This window comes from Herpailurus yagouaroundi, unplaced genomic scaffold, assembly GCF_014898765.1.
Source record: "Herpailurus yagouaroundi ecotype Mexico unplaced genomic scaffold, PumYag 202, whole genome shotgun sequence".
Classification (NCBI taxonomy): domain Eukaryota; kingdom Metazoa; phylum Chordata; class Mammalia; order Carnivora; family Felidae; genus Herpailurus; species Herpailurus yagouaroundi.
In genome coordinates, this window is record NW_024412433.1 from 11,562,408 (window position 1) to 11,577,715 (window position 15,308).

At 38.7% G+C, this 15,308-nt stretch overlaps 1 protein-coding gene across 13 annotated transcripts in view; it reads right to left on the reverse strand.

The window, feature by feature from the left end:
• Positions 1-15,308, reverse strand: part of MFF (mitochondrial fission factor) — a 35,835-nt gene that overhangs the window by 4,082 nt on the left and 16,445 nt on the right. For 5 of the 13 annotated variants that reach the window (XM_040450832.1, XM_040450824.1, XM_040450826.1 and 2 more), the window contains 4 exons: positions 12,757-12,831; positions 7,913-8,071; positions 4,466-4,498; positions 2,878-2,937 (listed from right to left, as the gene is read on the reverse strand). The exons of 1 other annotated variant lie outside the window; for it this stretch is intronic. In XM_040450832.1, the coding sequence (XP_040306766.1) occupies positions 2,878-2,937; positions 4,466-4,498; positions 7,913-8,071; positions 12,757-12,831 (327 nt within the window). The remainder of the gene's footprint in view (positions 1-2,877; positions 2,938-4,465; positions 4,499-7,912; positions 8,072-12,756; positions 12,832-15,308) is intronic. 7 more of the 13 variants (XM_040450828.1, XM_040450827.1, XM_040450829.1 and 4 more) reach the window with 6 other exon arrangements.

Here is a 15,308-nt window from a genome sequence, read left to right on the forward strand (position 1 = left end):
CCTGTTCTCTACTGTGTCTCCCACAGAAACACTGATAAAAATGATAAAATCACCTGAGGACATCTTGTCACTGCATTCAGATCCGGAATTGGCTCAAAGATTAATCATTAAGGCGCTGTGTATAAAATAATACTGGAAAGCCACAAAGAACCATCCCAGGGAAAGCACATTAAAAAATACTTCTTTTTCAAATACAGTTACTTCTAAACGAGGACTTTTAAATGCCTGGCAATAAACCTCTGAGAAACAAATACACACAAATGCTATGCTTCCCCTTTGCCTGGATTTCCACTTCTTAAGCTTATTTTAATTAACAGCTTAATTGAGATATAATTTACATACCATACAGTTCACCTCACATGTTTATATCCTCGCTATTTTAATCCTGTATGGTTATTTCCCTAAAATGGCATAGTAACTTTCCCAAATGAGCAGAATCTAAGTCAACTGAATTAAAAAGTCACTCCTTTGTCATCCAGAGAGAGTTGGCACATGGATTACATTATTCTGATCTTTCAGGCAAATCCCCGTTACAAAAAGCACATAACCACACGAAGGGGTATGAAGAAAATTATAGTTTTCATCCAGGCACATTCAAGACAAGTCTACTCAGAAAATCCTGTTTCATATGCTGTTGAAAATAATCCAAAAATAATTTAATAAAGTATGTGGAACAGGATTTATTTTATAATCATTCACTGTGTTCCCAGCCAGGGTCGTCATTCTGAACAGATGATAACCGTACGTGTTGCAGTTTCAATGGCTGACGGTGCGTCCCAACTCTAGAACAATGTCTACGTGTTCCCTTTATCACTAAATGAACTGGCTTTCCCATTTCACCACTCCTTTCTTCATCGCAAGAGGAAATATCCTCGAATACTGAGACTAACTGCGTCTGAGAAGTAAGCTTCTATGTGAGTAGAACTATGAGTTTATAAATATCTGAGATAATTATTCTTTTGAAGATTCAGACCGAATTATTACATGACTGGAGGAAAAAACATGGGTTGAAGATTCCTTTTCTCTACACTTTATCTCAAAATAAAACTTTTTGGGGCACCTGGGTGGCTCGGTTAAGTATCTTGACTTCAGCTCAGGTCATAATCTCACAGCTGGTGGGTTTGAGCCTCGTGTCGGGCTCTGTGCTAACAGCTCACAGCCTGGAGCCTGCTTCAGAGTCTGTGTCTCCCTCTCTCTGCTCCTCCCCTGCTTGTACTCTTGTCTCTCTCTCTCTCTCTCTAAAATAAAAATAAACAGTAAAGAAAATAAAACTTCTATTTCCCTGAGATTGCCTATGAGATATAAACTGGGGGGACAAGAGGGGCGCCTGCGTGGCTCAATTGGTTAGGCGTCCGACCTTGGCTCAGGTCATGATCTCACGGTTCACAAGTTCGAGCCCCATGTTGGGCTCCGTGCTGACAGCTGAGAACCTGCAGACTGCTTTGGATTCTGTGTCTCCCTCTCTCTGCCCTTCCCCTGCGCTCACGCGCCCCCCCCCCTCTCTCTCTCTCTCTCAAAAATACATAAACATTAAAAAAAAATTTAAACTGGGGGGGGGGGGGGAAGAAGCAATGGCTTCAAAGGTAAAGGAACCCCAGACTGAATACAGAATGAAATATAAGTGATGGGAATTACTCACTTTAAATCCTAAATTAAATAAGGTGTTAAACAACTGTGAAGGAAATCTTCATTTGCAAAGAAATCTAAGGATATGGCAAAAGGCCGTACATATATAATTCAACTTACAATAGAAAAAAAAAACATTAAAAGAGCTATATATATCAGATATAAAAAGCTGTATTTGTCAGAACTAAAATCTCTGTAAGCAATGTTAAGTCAGCTCACTGCCTGAAAGTTCTTTCAGGGAAAGAGAAAAGGATCACGAACTTCCAGTTCCAACTTCTGGGATATATACAAAGGTAGTAAACTTACAATGGCCTGAACTGACACCGTGAAAGAAACCGGTGAGCAGAGGAGAGGGTAAGGCACCACTAAGGACACACTCTTCAATTCCTCTAACCTGAATGCAGTATTACTAAGAACCCGATGTTTCCCTCTTCTCCTGCCTAAAAATCAACGTGTCAGATTCCTCTCATCATAGAAATAATGCTGACAGTTTTAAGTCTACTGCCGTGGGTAATACATTTCTGCTTAAAATGAACAAAATTTAGCTCTGAAAAAGTTACAGTTAATGGTATCTGCGAAGACCAAGCGATTTTCTTTTCCCCAGAAGACGGGAAATGGGAATTTTGGCACCTCGGAACCTTAAGCATTCGTATGTGCCAGTCTATCTGTCCTTGTGCATGCCAGGAAGGTATAATTACTGAGGCTAAGCATGTCTGAAGGAATGAAAACAAGAGGGAAAAGCTTAAATCAACAGATGATGAAAACTCTTTGAACTAAATTCCTTTTCTAAACGTTTAACTGTCTAGACTGTCGATGCTGATTTCCCCCAATTTAAGACGATGCCTTATACACACGTTTATCTACACGTGGCGAATGCCACCCCAGGCAACTAACAAGAAAGGAAATGGTAGACAGAACCTCAGCCAACAATTAAAATGATGCGCATAAAACAAGATTTAAGACGGCCTTTTCTGTGTTTCAGCGTGATCCTCGATAAGCTACCAAAACGGTATTTACATGAAATATCTCAGATGTGCACATGGTACCTTCACCACCAAGCATTTTTCTTCATACTCTGGTTGGCAAACGTCCTGAACGATTAGACTCAGGGTTCTCAGAGAAAAGCCAGGATGTACTCAGAGAGGAAAACTGTGAGCAGTTCAAGCTAGAACACAAAGGCAAGGCTACTACATGCAAAATACAAAGGCAGTCAACTGTTTAGCCTGATAAGTACAAAGTCTCAAAATTTACCTGACGTTGTCATGATGAGGATTAGAAGTGGCGGCAGCAGACCCACCCCGCAACACGGGTCTAAGGCAGGTTTTTGCGGGAGAAGGCACAAGACAGAATCAGGAAACAGAGAAGTGATAAAATAAAAGCAAAAACAAGACAAAAACATGTCAAATAGGATTATATTGTATGTTGTGATACAATATAATATCTGTCAAATACTTTAAAGATGGTTGCAGGACAGGCCCTCCCTTTTGATTTTCATAAATTTAAGGTTTTACCACAGGCCAAGAACCCAGAGGAAACTCGTGTGACAAGACAGCACCCACGTAAAACTTTTTTTTCCCTTTGGTGCTTATATTTTAATTTATGAAATTCAAGAGAGAGGACAACTCTGTCTAAAAAGTGTAATTTCCCTTTTCTTGTCGGAAAGAAAAGATCACCCGCAACCCTGGAAGCGTGTCAGGAACTGCTGGGTAGCACCTGCACGATCGCGGCTGCCCGTCTGGTGTCAGCGGCCCAGGTTAAGTCCCATTTCCCACTGCTCCTTCCCTCCCGCCTCACTCGTTGGAATCACGCCTCGTATCCTACTGTAGCTGCATCTCATTCAAACCTTGGCTCCCAGAAGCAAACCTGCAAGCCTGGGTTCTGGAGCTGAGGCCGTCAGAGGACGTCTAGGGTGCAGCACAGAAGCACAGCCAAACTGCACGTCTCTTCCGGAGAGACCCCCCAGCAGCGGCACACTGGGCAGCTGGGAATAAAAGACTGCGCTAAACTGGAACACTTTGTGGGGACAGTCACCAGCCTCAGGACATACGCTGGTTCTAGAGGGCAGTGAGTGCTCCACCGAGGTGAGCAGTAACCCTTCCAATATCTTTCACTTTTAAAAATCGGAAGACAAAAACTCCCTGTGGTTTTTGGTCAATTGCCCAAAAAGCAATCAGCAGTAATTGGCGACCAGAGAAAGGAGGCTGAGTTACAGGGGCCATAGAAGGATTTTAAGAATTATTACATTGTATTTCAAGTGTCTCATTTTCTCAGTACTGGTCGGGTGTTGCCTGCATTGAAGTATCAAGGCAATGCTTAATTATAGTCAACGTTTAATATCAAATGAACTAGTTTTTTTCCGTTAAGTTGGTACAGCTGTAAAACTTTGGCTACAATACGAATCACTATTTCCTCCCAAGTTAATTTATATAAGACAATTTTCATGTTTAGTTTGTACGTTTACTGGAGGCACAACTAGTGCTTAAAGAAATTTCGGGAGCCTACAGGATAAGGAATTCTGAGGCTGTGGGGGAGACGTTAGACTTCTATTGTGCTGGCTAAAGAACAGTGAGAAAGTACATAAGCCTGAAACAGGTTTTAAATCATCCCGTTCTGCTCCTATAATTAATTACTCTGTGGCATTAGGAAAACTTGCTTCACTGCAATCTTATAGCACGCTCGTCTGAGAATGCTTAAGTAAATGAAGCCGCTGCTGGGTGCTACTTAAAGCTTTTATTAAAGAATTCACGCTAATATGTTCGATATGGATCTGCCATAGTCAACATATGCCACCACAGAGATTTCCCTCCTATAATGCAGAGCCAGAAAATAGTACAGTTACCTTTCACAACGTATTTCATTTTGTCTTCTCACACTGGCAATTGACACATATAATATAAAAGTAAATTAGACAGGTATTTGGCAAAGTTAGAAACTTCATTCAAGTACCAGTTTCTACCTTAAGTATGATTTAATACATTAAAAGAAATCTTTTCTAAGTCCGGTAATATGTTCAACAATAATAATTTTGTAACTAAAGAGGCAAAAGGGAAGGAGAGCCACGGCTCTCCAAGTTCTAGCATTAACTTGTATATTGACATTTTTGAGTAAATAAATGGTCTGACTTAATAAAATATGTTTCTTTAGTAAAAAAATAAAAAAGGAAACCGCTACAGTAAATAAACAGTAACATATTTATATGCATACTTGCAAAAATACAAATACAAATTAAAACACGATGGTTTCATATTCTATTCACTCAAAGCCAATATAATCTGCTCACGAAAAACTATATAAAAAAAATCAAGCCCCTTCTAAAAATAAAACTTAAGCATGCTAAGCATGACTAATCTGTTGATATTTAAATAATGTTCTTAACATGGGAATTAAGTTTCTTTTTTTAAATGTGAATATTTTGCGTTGGAGAATGAAACACGGAGGTCTGGCAGATGTCAGGAGACACAAGTGTTTCCTGACCAGCCAAGGACTAAATCACAGCAACATTTTAAATTCAAAGAACACACCTATCTGAGGTGTTTGGGTACATTTCTGATTCCTCAATTTTCCAAATGCACAGCACTGACCCACGTGTATCAAGGATTTGATTTTGTCTTCATGTTGAGCTTGGTTTTAAATCAAGTAAGTTCTCATCAGATGAGAAAACAAAAATATAGTACATAAACTTTCCCACAGTGTTCCTTAAAGTGTAAACTGAAAATTGTTCTTCCATGAAGTAACTGTGAATCTGCATTTTTAAATAATAAGGCAGACAGTAAGTTCCTTTTTTTTCTTTCTTTCTGCTGATTAGTTCTAGCTTAATGTAACTGTACCTAAGGTAAAGGCAAAAGACCAAAGATAGGACATTACATGAGCATAACCACTAAAGCGTAATAAAATAGAAAGGAAAAAATGATGTACACAGCAAGGAACATAAAAGCACTTAAAACTTTATAAGCAGTATTACTGTAATAATCATGCAGGTAGAACATTATCCAAATTTCACATTCCTACTTCTTGTATCTGCAAAGTCATGCCAGACAGTTCTCTTGTAGAAATAAAAAATGATTTGGTACTTACAATTCTGATTAAATCTTGTTCAACATTTAGATCATAAGAGATTGAAATGTAATTTAAAAAAAAAGGCAAGGAAAAAAAAACCCTTTGAATAATGGAAGCATCCAATAAGACTAATAAGAATCTAACCCTCCAGGCTCCAAGGTAACATAACTAATGGTATGTATCCAGGAGCAAAAAATTATTAACACAATTACTTTATGAATTTTTAAAATCTCATTTAAGTAAGATAATTCCTTTCCAGAAAAAAATGGATTTTAAAGCTATCAATTTATGATAATTAAAAAATTAATAACTAAAAACTTCACTTAGGGCTCAATACAGTTTTTTGTAATAAAAGAATACAAAGTAAATTCTACATTAGTAAGATTTCTGATTTTCTATTTTTGAAGTTGAGGCAAAATTCTTTTCCATTAATGGGCAAGGACTGCTTTGTGAAGTCACAATTATTTAATCTATATAGAATTTATAAATATCTTCCTCACTCAGCTATTTTCACTGTTAATAGCATTTGATATGATATAATTCGACCTAATAATCTGGTCTCTTCTAAGGACCTACTGTAATTAAAAAGTGAAAGACGACACCTGGTGAAGAAGAAATCTACTTTAAGGAGGGAGGAGAAAAGAGGCCTTTGGGAATATCAGTTCTTAAATGCCAGGCACTTTATATTCAATGCCTTTTGAAGGACTTACCACGCTCCTAAATAAAGAACTTGAGGCCATTATTACCTAGATCTTAAATAAAGATGGTGGTGGGAATCTAGAAAACTAGATTATAGGTAATACTATTATAAACTAGGTAATACTATTATTGCCTGTTTTTTTTTTTTTTTTTTTCTTTTTTAACAGATGAAGAAAATGAGGCCCAGAGAAGTTAAACAACTTGCCCCAAGGCCATTGTGCAGCTAGCTATTCAGTGGGGTGGGTCAACACTGAATCTGGCTGGCTCCCCGATTCCATGCTGCTTCTTACAGGCTCCAAATATTCTGAGGCAGTTCTAAACCTTTGGGGAGAGGGATGTATGTGTATATGCACACACACACACATATACATGAATATACATGTATATAGATGTATGTATCATTTTCCCCTGCTATGAGCTTCCTCTTTTAAGCTCTTTCTGGTGCGGCTTTAAGTCGTTGGGCCCAGATGTATACCACTACATTAACGCGGGGCAGGCTTAGAAACACCAGTCGATGGTATGGACAAGTGCTCACGAAGTACAGTAAAATCTCTGAGGCTTGTGTGACGATCAAAAGCATTCAACAAGAAAGTCTGTTTGGACTGAGCCATAAGACATGTCAGTTCCTAAGGTAAGAAACAAGGTTTACTGGCAGGGCCAGCTAAACTTACGGGGGAATTCTTCAAAAGTTAACAGTCTACTAAACTGTCCATGAAAATTCAAATGGTGACGCACAGAGTCACTAGATAAAATGTTTGGAGTTGAAATGAAACGGACTCTGCCTTTCCCACACTATGCCAAAAAGCTCCCCCAATTTTATCTTTTAAAAAATACTATGCAGTAAAGAAGCAAGGGCACGAAATATCTGAAATAACGGCAAGGAAAAATCAAGCCCAAGTGTACTACTGACGATTTTACTGGGAGATGTCCAAAAGTGAGATACCTTATCAATCCTGAAAAATATCAGTATTATCAGAAAGACAACAGCATTTGGGGTTTTCAGTACAGGCCCAGAAATCCCTAGCTAGAAGGAAAGTAAACAAGTGTCCTAGCACCTACACTGATATTGTCTTGTCAGTTTGGCTTCGGCAGCCCAACCATCTTAGTATCGCAACGATGAAACCAAAAGACTCACTAAAGAAAATCAGTACGCTTCAGTCCAACAGCCTACACTCCATCTGACAGTATGCCTCAGCATATTCCAGTGGAGTCAAGTACTTAGGTCAACAGAGCCTTGGGGGGAAAAAAAAATCATTATACTTCCTGTTTCTAGTTACTAACTGAATACTCTCCCTGACTAAAGAGAAGCTAAGAGCATCTTGTGAAATGTGAATTTTGGACAATAATTTCGATTTAAAAGAAAGCAAAGCAGGTTGTTTTAAGCCACTGCATCTTAGGAAGAGACGAAGGTGCAAACACAAAAGGAAGACACCACAGTCCACTAACAAGGAGCCAAACCAAAAACAAAAAAAAGAAAAAAACAAACAAAAAAAAGCAACACAGCCAGCGAGAGTCACTGATGGCCAGTCACCTGCGATTTTCATCCAGCACATCCAAGATCTGCTGGTAAGCCCTACGAGTGGAAGACTGGATAAGCGACAAAATGCCTCGAGCGGAGGGAAGATTAGCTCCACCTTCAGGTAATGTTTGGGGAAGACAGGCCCGGACCTGTTGGGGCGCCGGTGTCACACTGTTTCCGGGAGCACAGCAAGCGAAGAGAAAAACACGCAAGTCAGACTCTTATGGAACTTCAGCGGAGCAGTTTCCCCAAACACCTCGTCCTTTAAAAAATTACCTTCGTTGTCTTGCCCCTTTTCCCACCCTTCCCTCTCCCCCAGGAAAACAGTCAAAGCAAGCAAGTTCATCAACATATTAAATTGTTTTAAAAAAAACCAGCTACAATGCAACGCCCGTGACCGTGCAGCCTTACACATCAAATTGAACAAACTGAATACGAGAGGCAACTTTGCAGCGGGAAGAGAACCACAGTGAGCAGTGTGTTCAACGCCGAGCTCCGGGAGAAGCGTCATTCTTTAGTCGCCGTGTGTCTTCCCATCCAGCAAGTCACACGTCTAGCAACCAGCACTGCCCTGTGACTTACGGGTGGTGAGGAGATTAGGACAGAGAGTTCTGGGACACAGGTGTCAGGGTTCAAACACATGAATCAAGAGTGATCCCACGAAAACGCCATTTCCAATCTTTCACAGAGACAATGAAGCGAGTTGAGGGTATGATGCGTAAATTTCAACCGAATTCAAGTTTCAGAAGGTTGCGACAAAAGCATTTTGATAGCTTCATTATATTAAAGCACATGTTCTCTAGCTAAATGACTGAAACATAAAACCACTCCTGATTCTGTGCAGAGAGTGAACAGAGAGGCAAGACAGTTCTTAGATTACCCAGATGGAAGTTAAGGCAGCATTTCTGGGCTTCCGGGTGACAGTAACCTTAATCACTCTTTCAGATGTAAGCTGAGAGTCACAATTTCTTTGGCTCCACTGCCAAGGCTTCTTAAAAGCTGAACATATTTGAATGAAACAATTTTATCGTTCGAACATCCACTCTTGAGCTTGGTGTATTTTCGGAGAGCTGTTTAATGTCAGCTGTGTGAAGTATTTAAGTGATACCAGGACTTGCTTGGCATCTGGTTTGTTACATGAAGAGGCTTTGTTGCAACAAAAGGACTGTGACCCTGGGATGTGGGCTCAAAACTTTTTCTCAATGTGAGGGCAAAACTACCTTGGGTTAAACCTCACTCTTGTGTATTTCACCCAAAAGAATGAAAGGTGGAGCAGTGAACAGCTGAAAAGAGAAAAATCTTTTATTTTGATTTATGTAAACTTCTCTAACTTAACATGCATTTTGTTTGGAAATCACAACATCAGTGGGATAACTGCTGAAAGGACTAACATGTGATATTATACCCAGAGTCCCTAGAACATTAAAAACAGGGGTGCCTGGGTGGTTCCGTCAGTTAAGCATCTGACTCTTGATCTTGGCTCAGGTCATGATCTCACAGGTTCGGGAGTCTGAGGCCCACATCAGGCTCTGTGCTGGCAGCGTGAGCCTGCGTGGGATTCCCTTCCTCTCTCCCTCTCCCCCCACCCCCCAACCCCCCTCCAGCCCTGCTTGTTCCCTTACTTTCAAAATAAATAAACTTAAGAAAAAGAAAATCCACAATTTTGTGAATAACTGTGAATGTCTTAGTGACCCAAAGCAAGAAGTATTATAAATATGAAAACCCTGTTTTCCAGACTACTTAGAAGAGAAAGATGTAAGCCATATCTACGCATATTGAGAAATTAATTTATCCGGGCTGAGTCCCTACGGGAATTTGGCCTCATGCTGCCAAGATAAGAGCAAAGTTTCAGGTACAGGCTCATGGATGATCACCCTAAACATCTGTCCAGAGATTCTGGAATATACATAAGCCAACTTACCAACCGACCCATGGTACTTGGCAAAACCCATACTGAGCAGCCAAGAAGAATAAAAAAAAAAAAAAAAAAAAAATCAGTGTTATCTGGGATACAAAGTGTAGGTACTAGCCTTGTACTCAGAGTTCTTTAGGGAGCAGAGGGAAAACCTCAAGTTCTTGCTCTCTGTGAGACAGCAGACTGAATTCATGTCAGAAAAATGTCACCAGAGGCAGGAATGAAAATGTACTAGTTATGCATTACCGTAAACAAACAATCCAGCTTATACTCTTCCTGACAGAGCTCCAACAAACCTGGCTAAATTTACTTAGGAAAATTGTAAAAGACTAATCAGTACAGTATTTTGATGTAATTAAAATTTTTATCTTAGCATTTTGGGGCTTAGATCAAACACTTTGAGTATCATTCCGTATTAGTAAATAAATCAGCTACACACTAATGTGTTAAAATCTCTAACAATCACCATTTAGAATTATAATCCTAGAGCAATAATGGCAATAAACTAAATCCAAATCCAGGGCAGAAGTATGATGGATTTTTTTGTCCACTAAAAATTAAAGAAGGGTTACTTCCTCTGAGAGAAAAGATTTTGTCAAGAACAGTAGGTACTGTTTGTTTAAAGTTCTCAAAGTGCAAGTACTTCCTGTCCATATACAGGAGATCAGTTGGTAATTTATCAAGTAGTCAAGCATACACTAATTTCAGAATAACTGCAAAGAATTCTTGGGAGGGAATGCACAGAAGGTTGAGTTTTAAAACCGTCCAGGGGCACCTGGGTGGCTCAGGCAGTTAAGCATCTACTCGACTGCGGCTCCGGTCATGATCTCATGATTCCTGGGATCAAGCCCTGCATTGGGCTTTGTGCAGACACCGCAGAGCCTGCTTGGGATTCTCTCTCTGCCCCCAACCCCTTTTGCACGCACATGTGCACATGCTCTCTCTCAAAATAAGTAAATATTGACAATATTTTAAAAATTTAATGAAAAAGTGTATAAGATCTCTAAGATTCTATGCATGATCATGTGAAAGTTGGAATATGAGAAAAAATGAAAAAAACCTTACATGATCCTTAATTGTACCTTAAGAAAAAATATTTTATGTAGAAAAAGATGAAATTAAGCCTTTATCAATACTAGTAAAGATATTTATTTTATCAAAGACCAACATCAAAAGCATATTTGGACTTTTGGCGGTTTCTCAAAAGTTTTAAAGATTAGTAAGAAATTTAACTTTTCAGTATTTATATGGTAATCCTTCGCATAAACACCAAAAACAGAACAGAAACTATTTTTAAAACTGTTGAACACTTTGGGCAGTATATGTATAGATGCAGTGCCCTTGATTGTTAACTTTTATTTCCATCTATAGTTGCACCAAACGATTAAATCACAAATGACCAAAGTTACCCTAATTAGAAGCAATGGATACTTCAGCCATTTTTCTTTTTAAAGATTCAAGCAGCCTTGCAAAGCAAGCCTTCAAAGCAGCCTTTGGTTTTGGTTTACAAACAGACAAATTTAAGAACAGGAAAGAGTAAGCCCATTTTAGCAATCAGCCTGATGCTGGCTAGAATGTCCACCACTGGCATCAGCTGTGGAGGGAAACGGTGCTTTTAGGATTTTCATCTCTGTCCACTCATCCACCCAAACAAGGTGTAGTGACTTTTTGTTTTGACAAGGGAACTACTGTGAAAAGCAAAAAAGTCAACATACTGCCAAGGCACTGGGATTATTTAAGCAAATGTTATCTGATTAGTAATCTAATAAAATTGCACTTTGATAATAAATTGATTCCTACTAATGTTATAAAACGGCAAAGCCTCAACTTCTTCTTTTGTAAAAGATTAGGAAATTCTGAGGACAGCTCTGATATTTACCATATAATTTCACCAGGAATAGCTCTGCCTGATGCCTATACGAAATCCTACTGCATGAATGGGAAGTAAACAACACTAGCCAATGTCAGAACCAAAATTTACACGAAAATTTACTTGTCATTATTAAGAGGTAAGTCCAAAGTCAAGTACCTCTTTCCCATGGATTCTCACAGGAATAATGTTTCTCAAGCTGTGAGGGTAACGTCTTTGGTGAGGCTCCAACCTCTTCCAGAAGACAGTGAAAGGTAAAATTGTGAAGAGAGTGAGAAAAAAATGTTCATGGAAACACAAATTTTGTACCCTTTCTCTTGCAATTTTAAATAGAAAACCTTAACTTGTGGCCACTGTCTAAGGCAATTTACTGGTTCCAAGAAGCACAATAAAAGAACCAGAAGAAGAAAACCATCGCTGGTTGCCAGAGTGATTTCTGTCGCTTAAGAACCGCATCAGCTGCTGAGTTCCTGTACTGTGCGCTAAAATATCCCCACGACAGGCCAGTCACTCCTGCACCTTCTTTTGCCAGAAAGAGTAGGTTTAAATGATCTCAAAACATTCTTCCAAGCATAATTTTAATCTATGGGACTAAGAAAAACAAAAACAAAAAAAACCCCCTAAATGACAAACCACTCTTAGACTCCTCCTTCTGGATCAAAATAAGAAAGCAAGAAAAGATGGGTGCTAAAACTGAAAAAAGGTTGGGATCACTGAAGCTGGTTAAGTTGACTCTGTACGGAACTAATATGCCCACCAAAAAGCAAGGTAAATAAAATAAAAAATGATGCTTGGTCCTTATGTGCAAATTATTCCATTTTATTTTCACTATTACACTCCAAATCATACCTAACTTCCTTAATTGGTCTAGTGTTTTGTTTTTTTTTTTTTTTCCTTAACAAAATGTGTAAGGATAATTTGAGAAATCCCAACACCAAGGAACTGAGAAGCCCAAACAGTACGAGCATTAGGGTATTATATGATAATTACTTGGCGAAATATTAGTACAACATAAGCCTGCAAAATTAAAACAACTCCTAGCTGTGAAAAGCAGAGCAGAGAAATTCTTACGTGTACTCCGGTGCAGAAATCGGTGCCTGGAACCTTGACATTTTATTTCTTGGGGCAGAATATGATCTGTGCCACCTTAAATAATAATTATGCTTCTTTTACATATTCGGCTTTCATAACACAAAGAAAAAGCGAGATACAAGTCTACTGGTCAGAATTCATTTTTGTGTGAATAGCTGACAATAATCGATTCTACTGTCTCTGGAAAGAGATTAAGAAAACAAAGGCCAGTGTTTCTGCTCCCATGTCTACATGCACTTTTACTCTTAAAGCCAAGGAATAAACTAAAGTGGAGGCAGGCAAAGGTTCACGGACCATGGCACATAATTAATTGTACATTACAAAGAAGAGACCAAAATAGGTGAAGACAGCAAGAATTTAATAATTACTTTAGTGGAAGTAAAATATTGCTGTTTTATAATAAATTAACAATTTCGTCCTTACTGCGTCACTAACACCAAATATATGATAGTGCTCATTGTATAAAATTCCTAATGTTAAATAAATGTAGATTCTTAAAGATGAATTCAACCACAAACTTTTGAAATTAATAATGGAAGGGGAAGAAAAAGCCAGGTTACATTATTAACAAAAAGATGCTTAAGTAGGGGTGCCTGGGTGGCTCAGTTGGTGAAGCATCTGACTCCTGACTGCAGTTCAGGTCATGATCTAATGGTTCATGAGATCGAGCCTTGCATGGGGCTCTGTGCTGACAGCATGGAGCACGCTTGGGGTTCTCTCTCTCTCTCTCTCTCTCTCTCTCTCTCTCTCTCTCTCTGTCTCTCTCTCAAAATAAATAAATATATATTTTTTAAAAAGATTCTCTTTAAGAGAAATGCTTAAGTATCTTACCATAATATGGTAATATACATAATTACCATACAAAAAAGTATCGTTATGTAATCTAAGAATTTCACTATGAAAATGCAGAGTTAAATATTCATTCTATCTTTACTACCAAACATTAAAACATTTTTTGTTTTATTAAACATCTAGAAAGCGCCATTAAGGCGACTTAAATACAAAAGCAAGGATTAGTTGACTCTGCTAATCTCTGTTATGAGGAACTTAGGTAACTGCAAAAATTCCTACGAACGAATTATCTACTCTAATAGTAGCCTCGTTAGGCTGGTTTTCATACATAATACAACTGTTTCCTTTCTCTTCAACCAAACTCAGCTACCAATAATTACACATTTTGTGGAAAAAAAGAAAAAAATAATGCTATACTAAAATAGACCTGTTTTTATCTAATATGAAATTTCAAAGCAATTAAAGACCTGAGAGCCTGGCTGGCTCAGTCGGTTAAGTGTCCTACTTCAGGTCAGGTCATGATCTTGCGGTTCACGAGTTCAAGCCCCGCGTCAGTCTCTGTGCTGACAGCTCAGAGCCTGGAGCCGGCTTCAGATTCTGTGTGTGTGTGTGTCTCGCTCTCTGTCCTTCCCCCGTTTGTGCTCTCTCTTTCTCAAAAATAAATAAATATTAAAAAAAATTCTTAAAAAAAAAAAAAGACCTAAATAATCAGCCACATCTTATATGAAGATAAGTGGCTTATATGAAGAACGGAAAAGTTGATGAGAAACCTTTGCTGCCTTGAAAAAGATTACAAGTAGAAAATAACAAAAGCCCTTGATCATTCTGACAGGTGCTAAATCTCAAGAAGCCATCTTAGCCATAAACTATGTCGTCTTTTTTACCATTTGGGTAATATACTGGGAAATGTACTAGGAAAATGGATTTCACGGACCGGCCGCCGTCACTGCCAGCCAGGCATCTCCAGGAAAACATATAATTACCATAAAAATTTTTATATTAATGGTTGAACTTGTCAGGTAAGTATTTTCGGAGGGAGATATATATTCATTTTAACCTACTGTCTACTTACATAATCCTCCAGAGTAACTATAGCTACTTAAGGACACATTTCAAGATTCCCCACGAAACGAAAGCACGTCTAGTTCTCCTCCACGCCTACCACTAAAGAAGAAAGTTCCTACCCTATCAAAGCCCCTTCGGCATCTCTGTATTCTTCAGTCAGTGCCAAACTAGCACTTGATGTGGTCTGACACCAATGGATATTGCACTGTGCTCCAGTTCACAGTACTGAGTGCTCCAGTACGGTACTGAGCTCTAGTGCTCTTAAATATACGTTTAAGTGCTTTGCTTTTGTCCAGATTGGCAAACTCCGAGAGAGACGCCCCATCTCCTGATCCTGTTGCAGTTCCCGGAGAGGCTAACATGATGCCTGGCATCAGATGTGGTTCGTGAACAAGGAGTTCATGAAAACTGACTGAAAATGTAAAGAAGAAGATACCTTAATTTACACAAGCAACCTAAATCATCTATTTAAAAATGCCACAATCACCAATGGATGTGAGACTTAAAATTCTGACCAGATTTTAAGGGGATATTGTATGTGTAAAAACCCACTAATTTTAATGAAACAACAACAACAAAAAACCATGTGCCTGATCTAAAACATCTTATAGTGGGGTAGCTTTGATCAGAAGACAGTAACATAACCAAATGAGAAAGACAAGTTTACGTGTCCT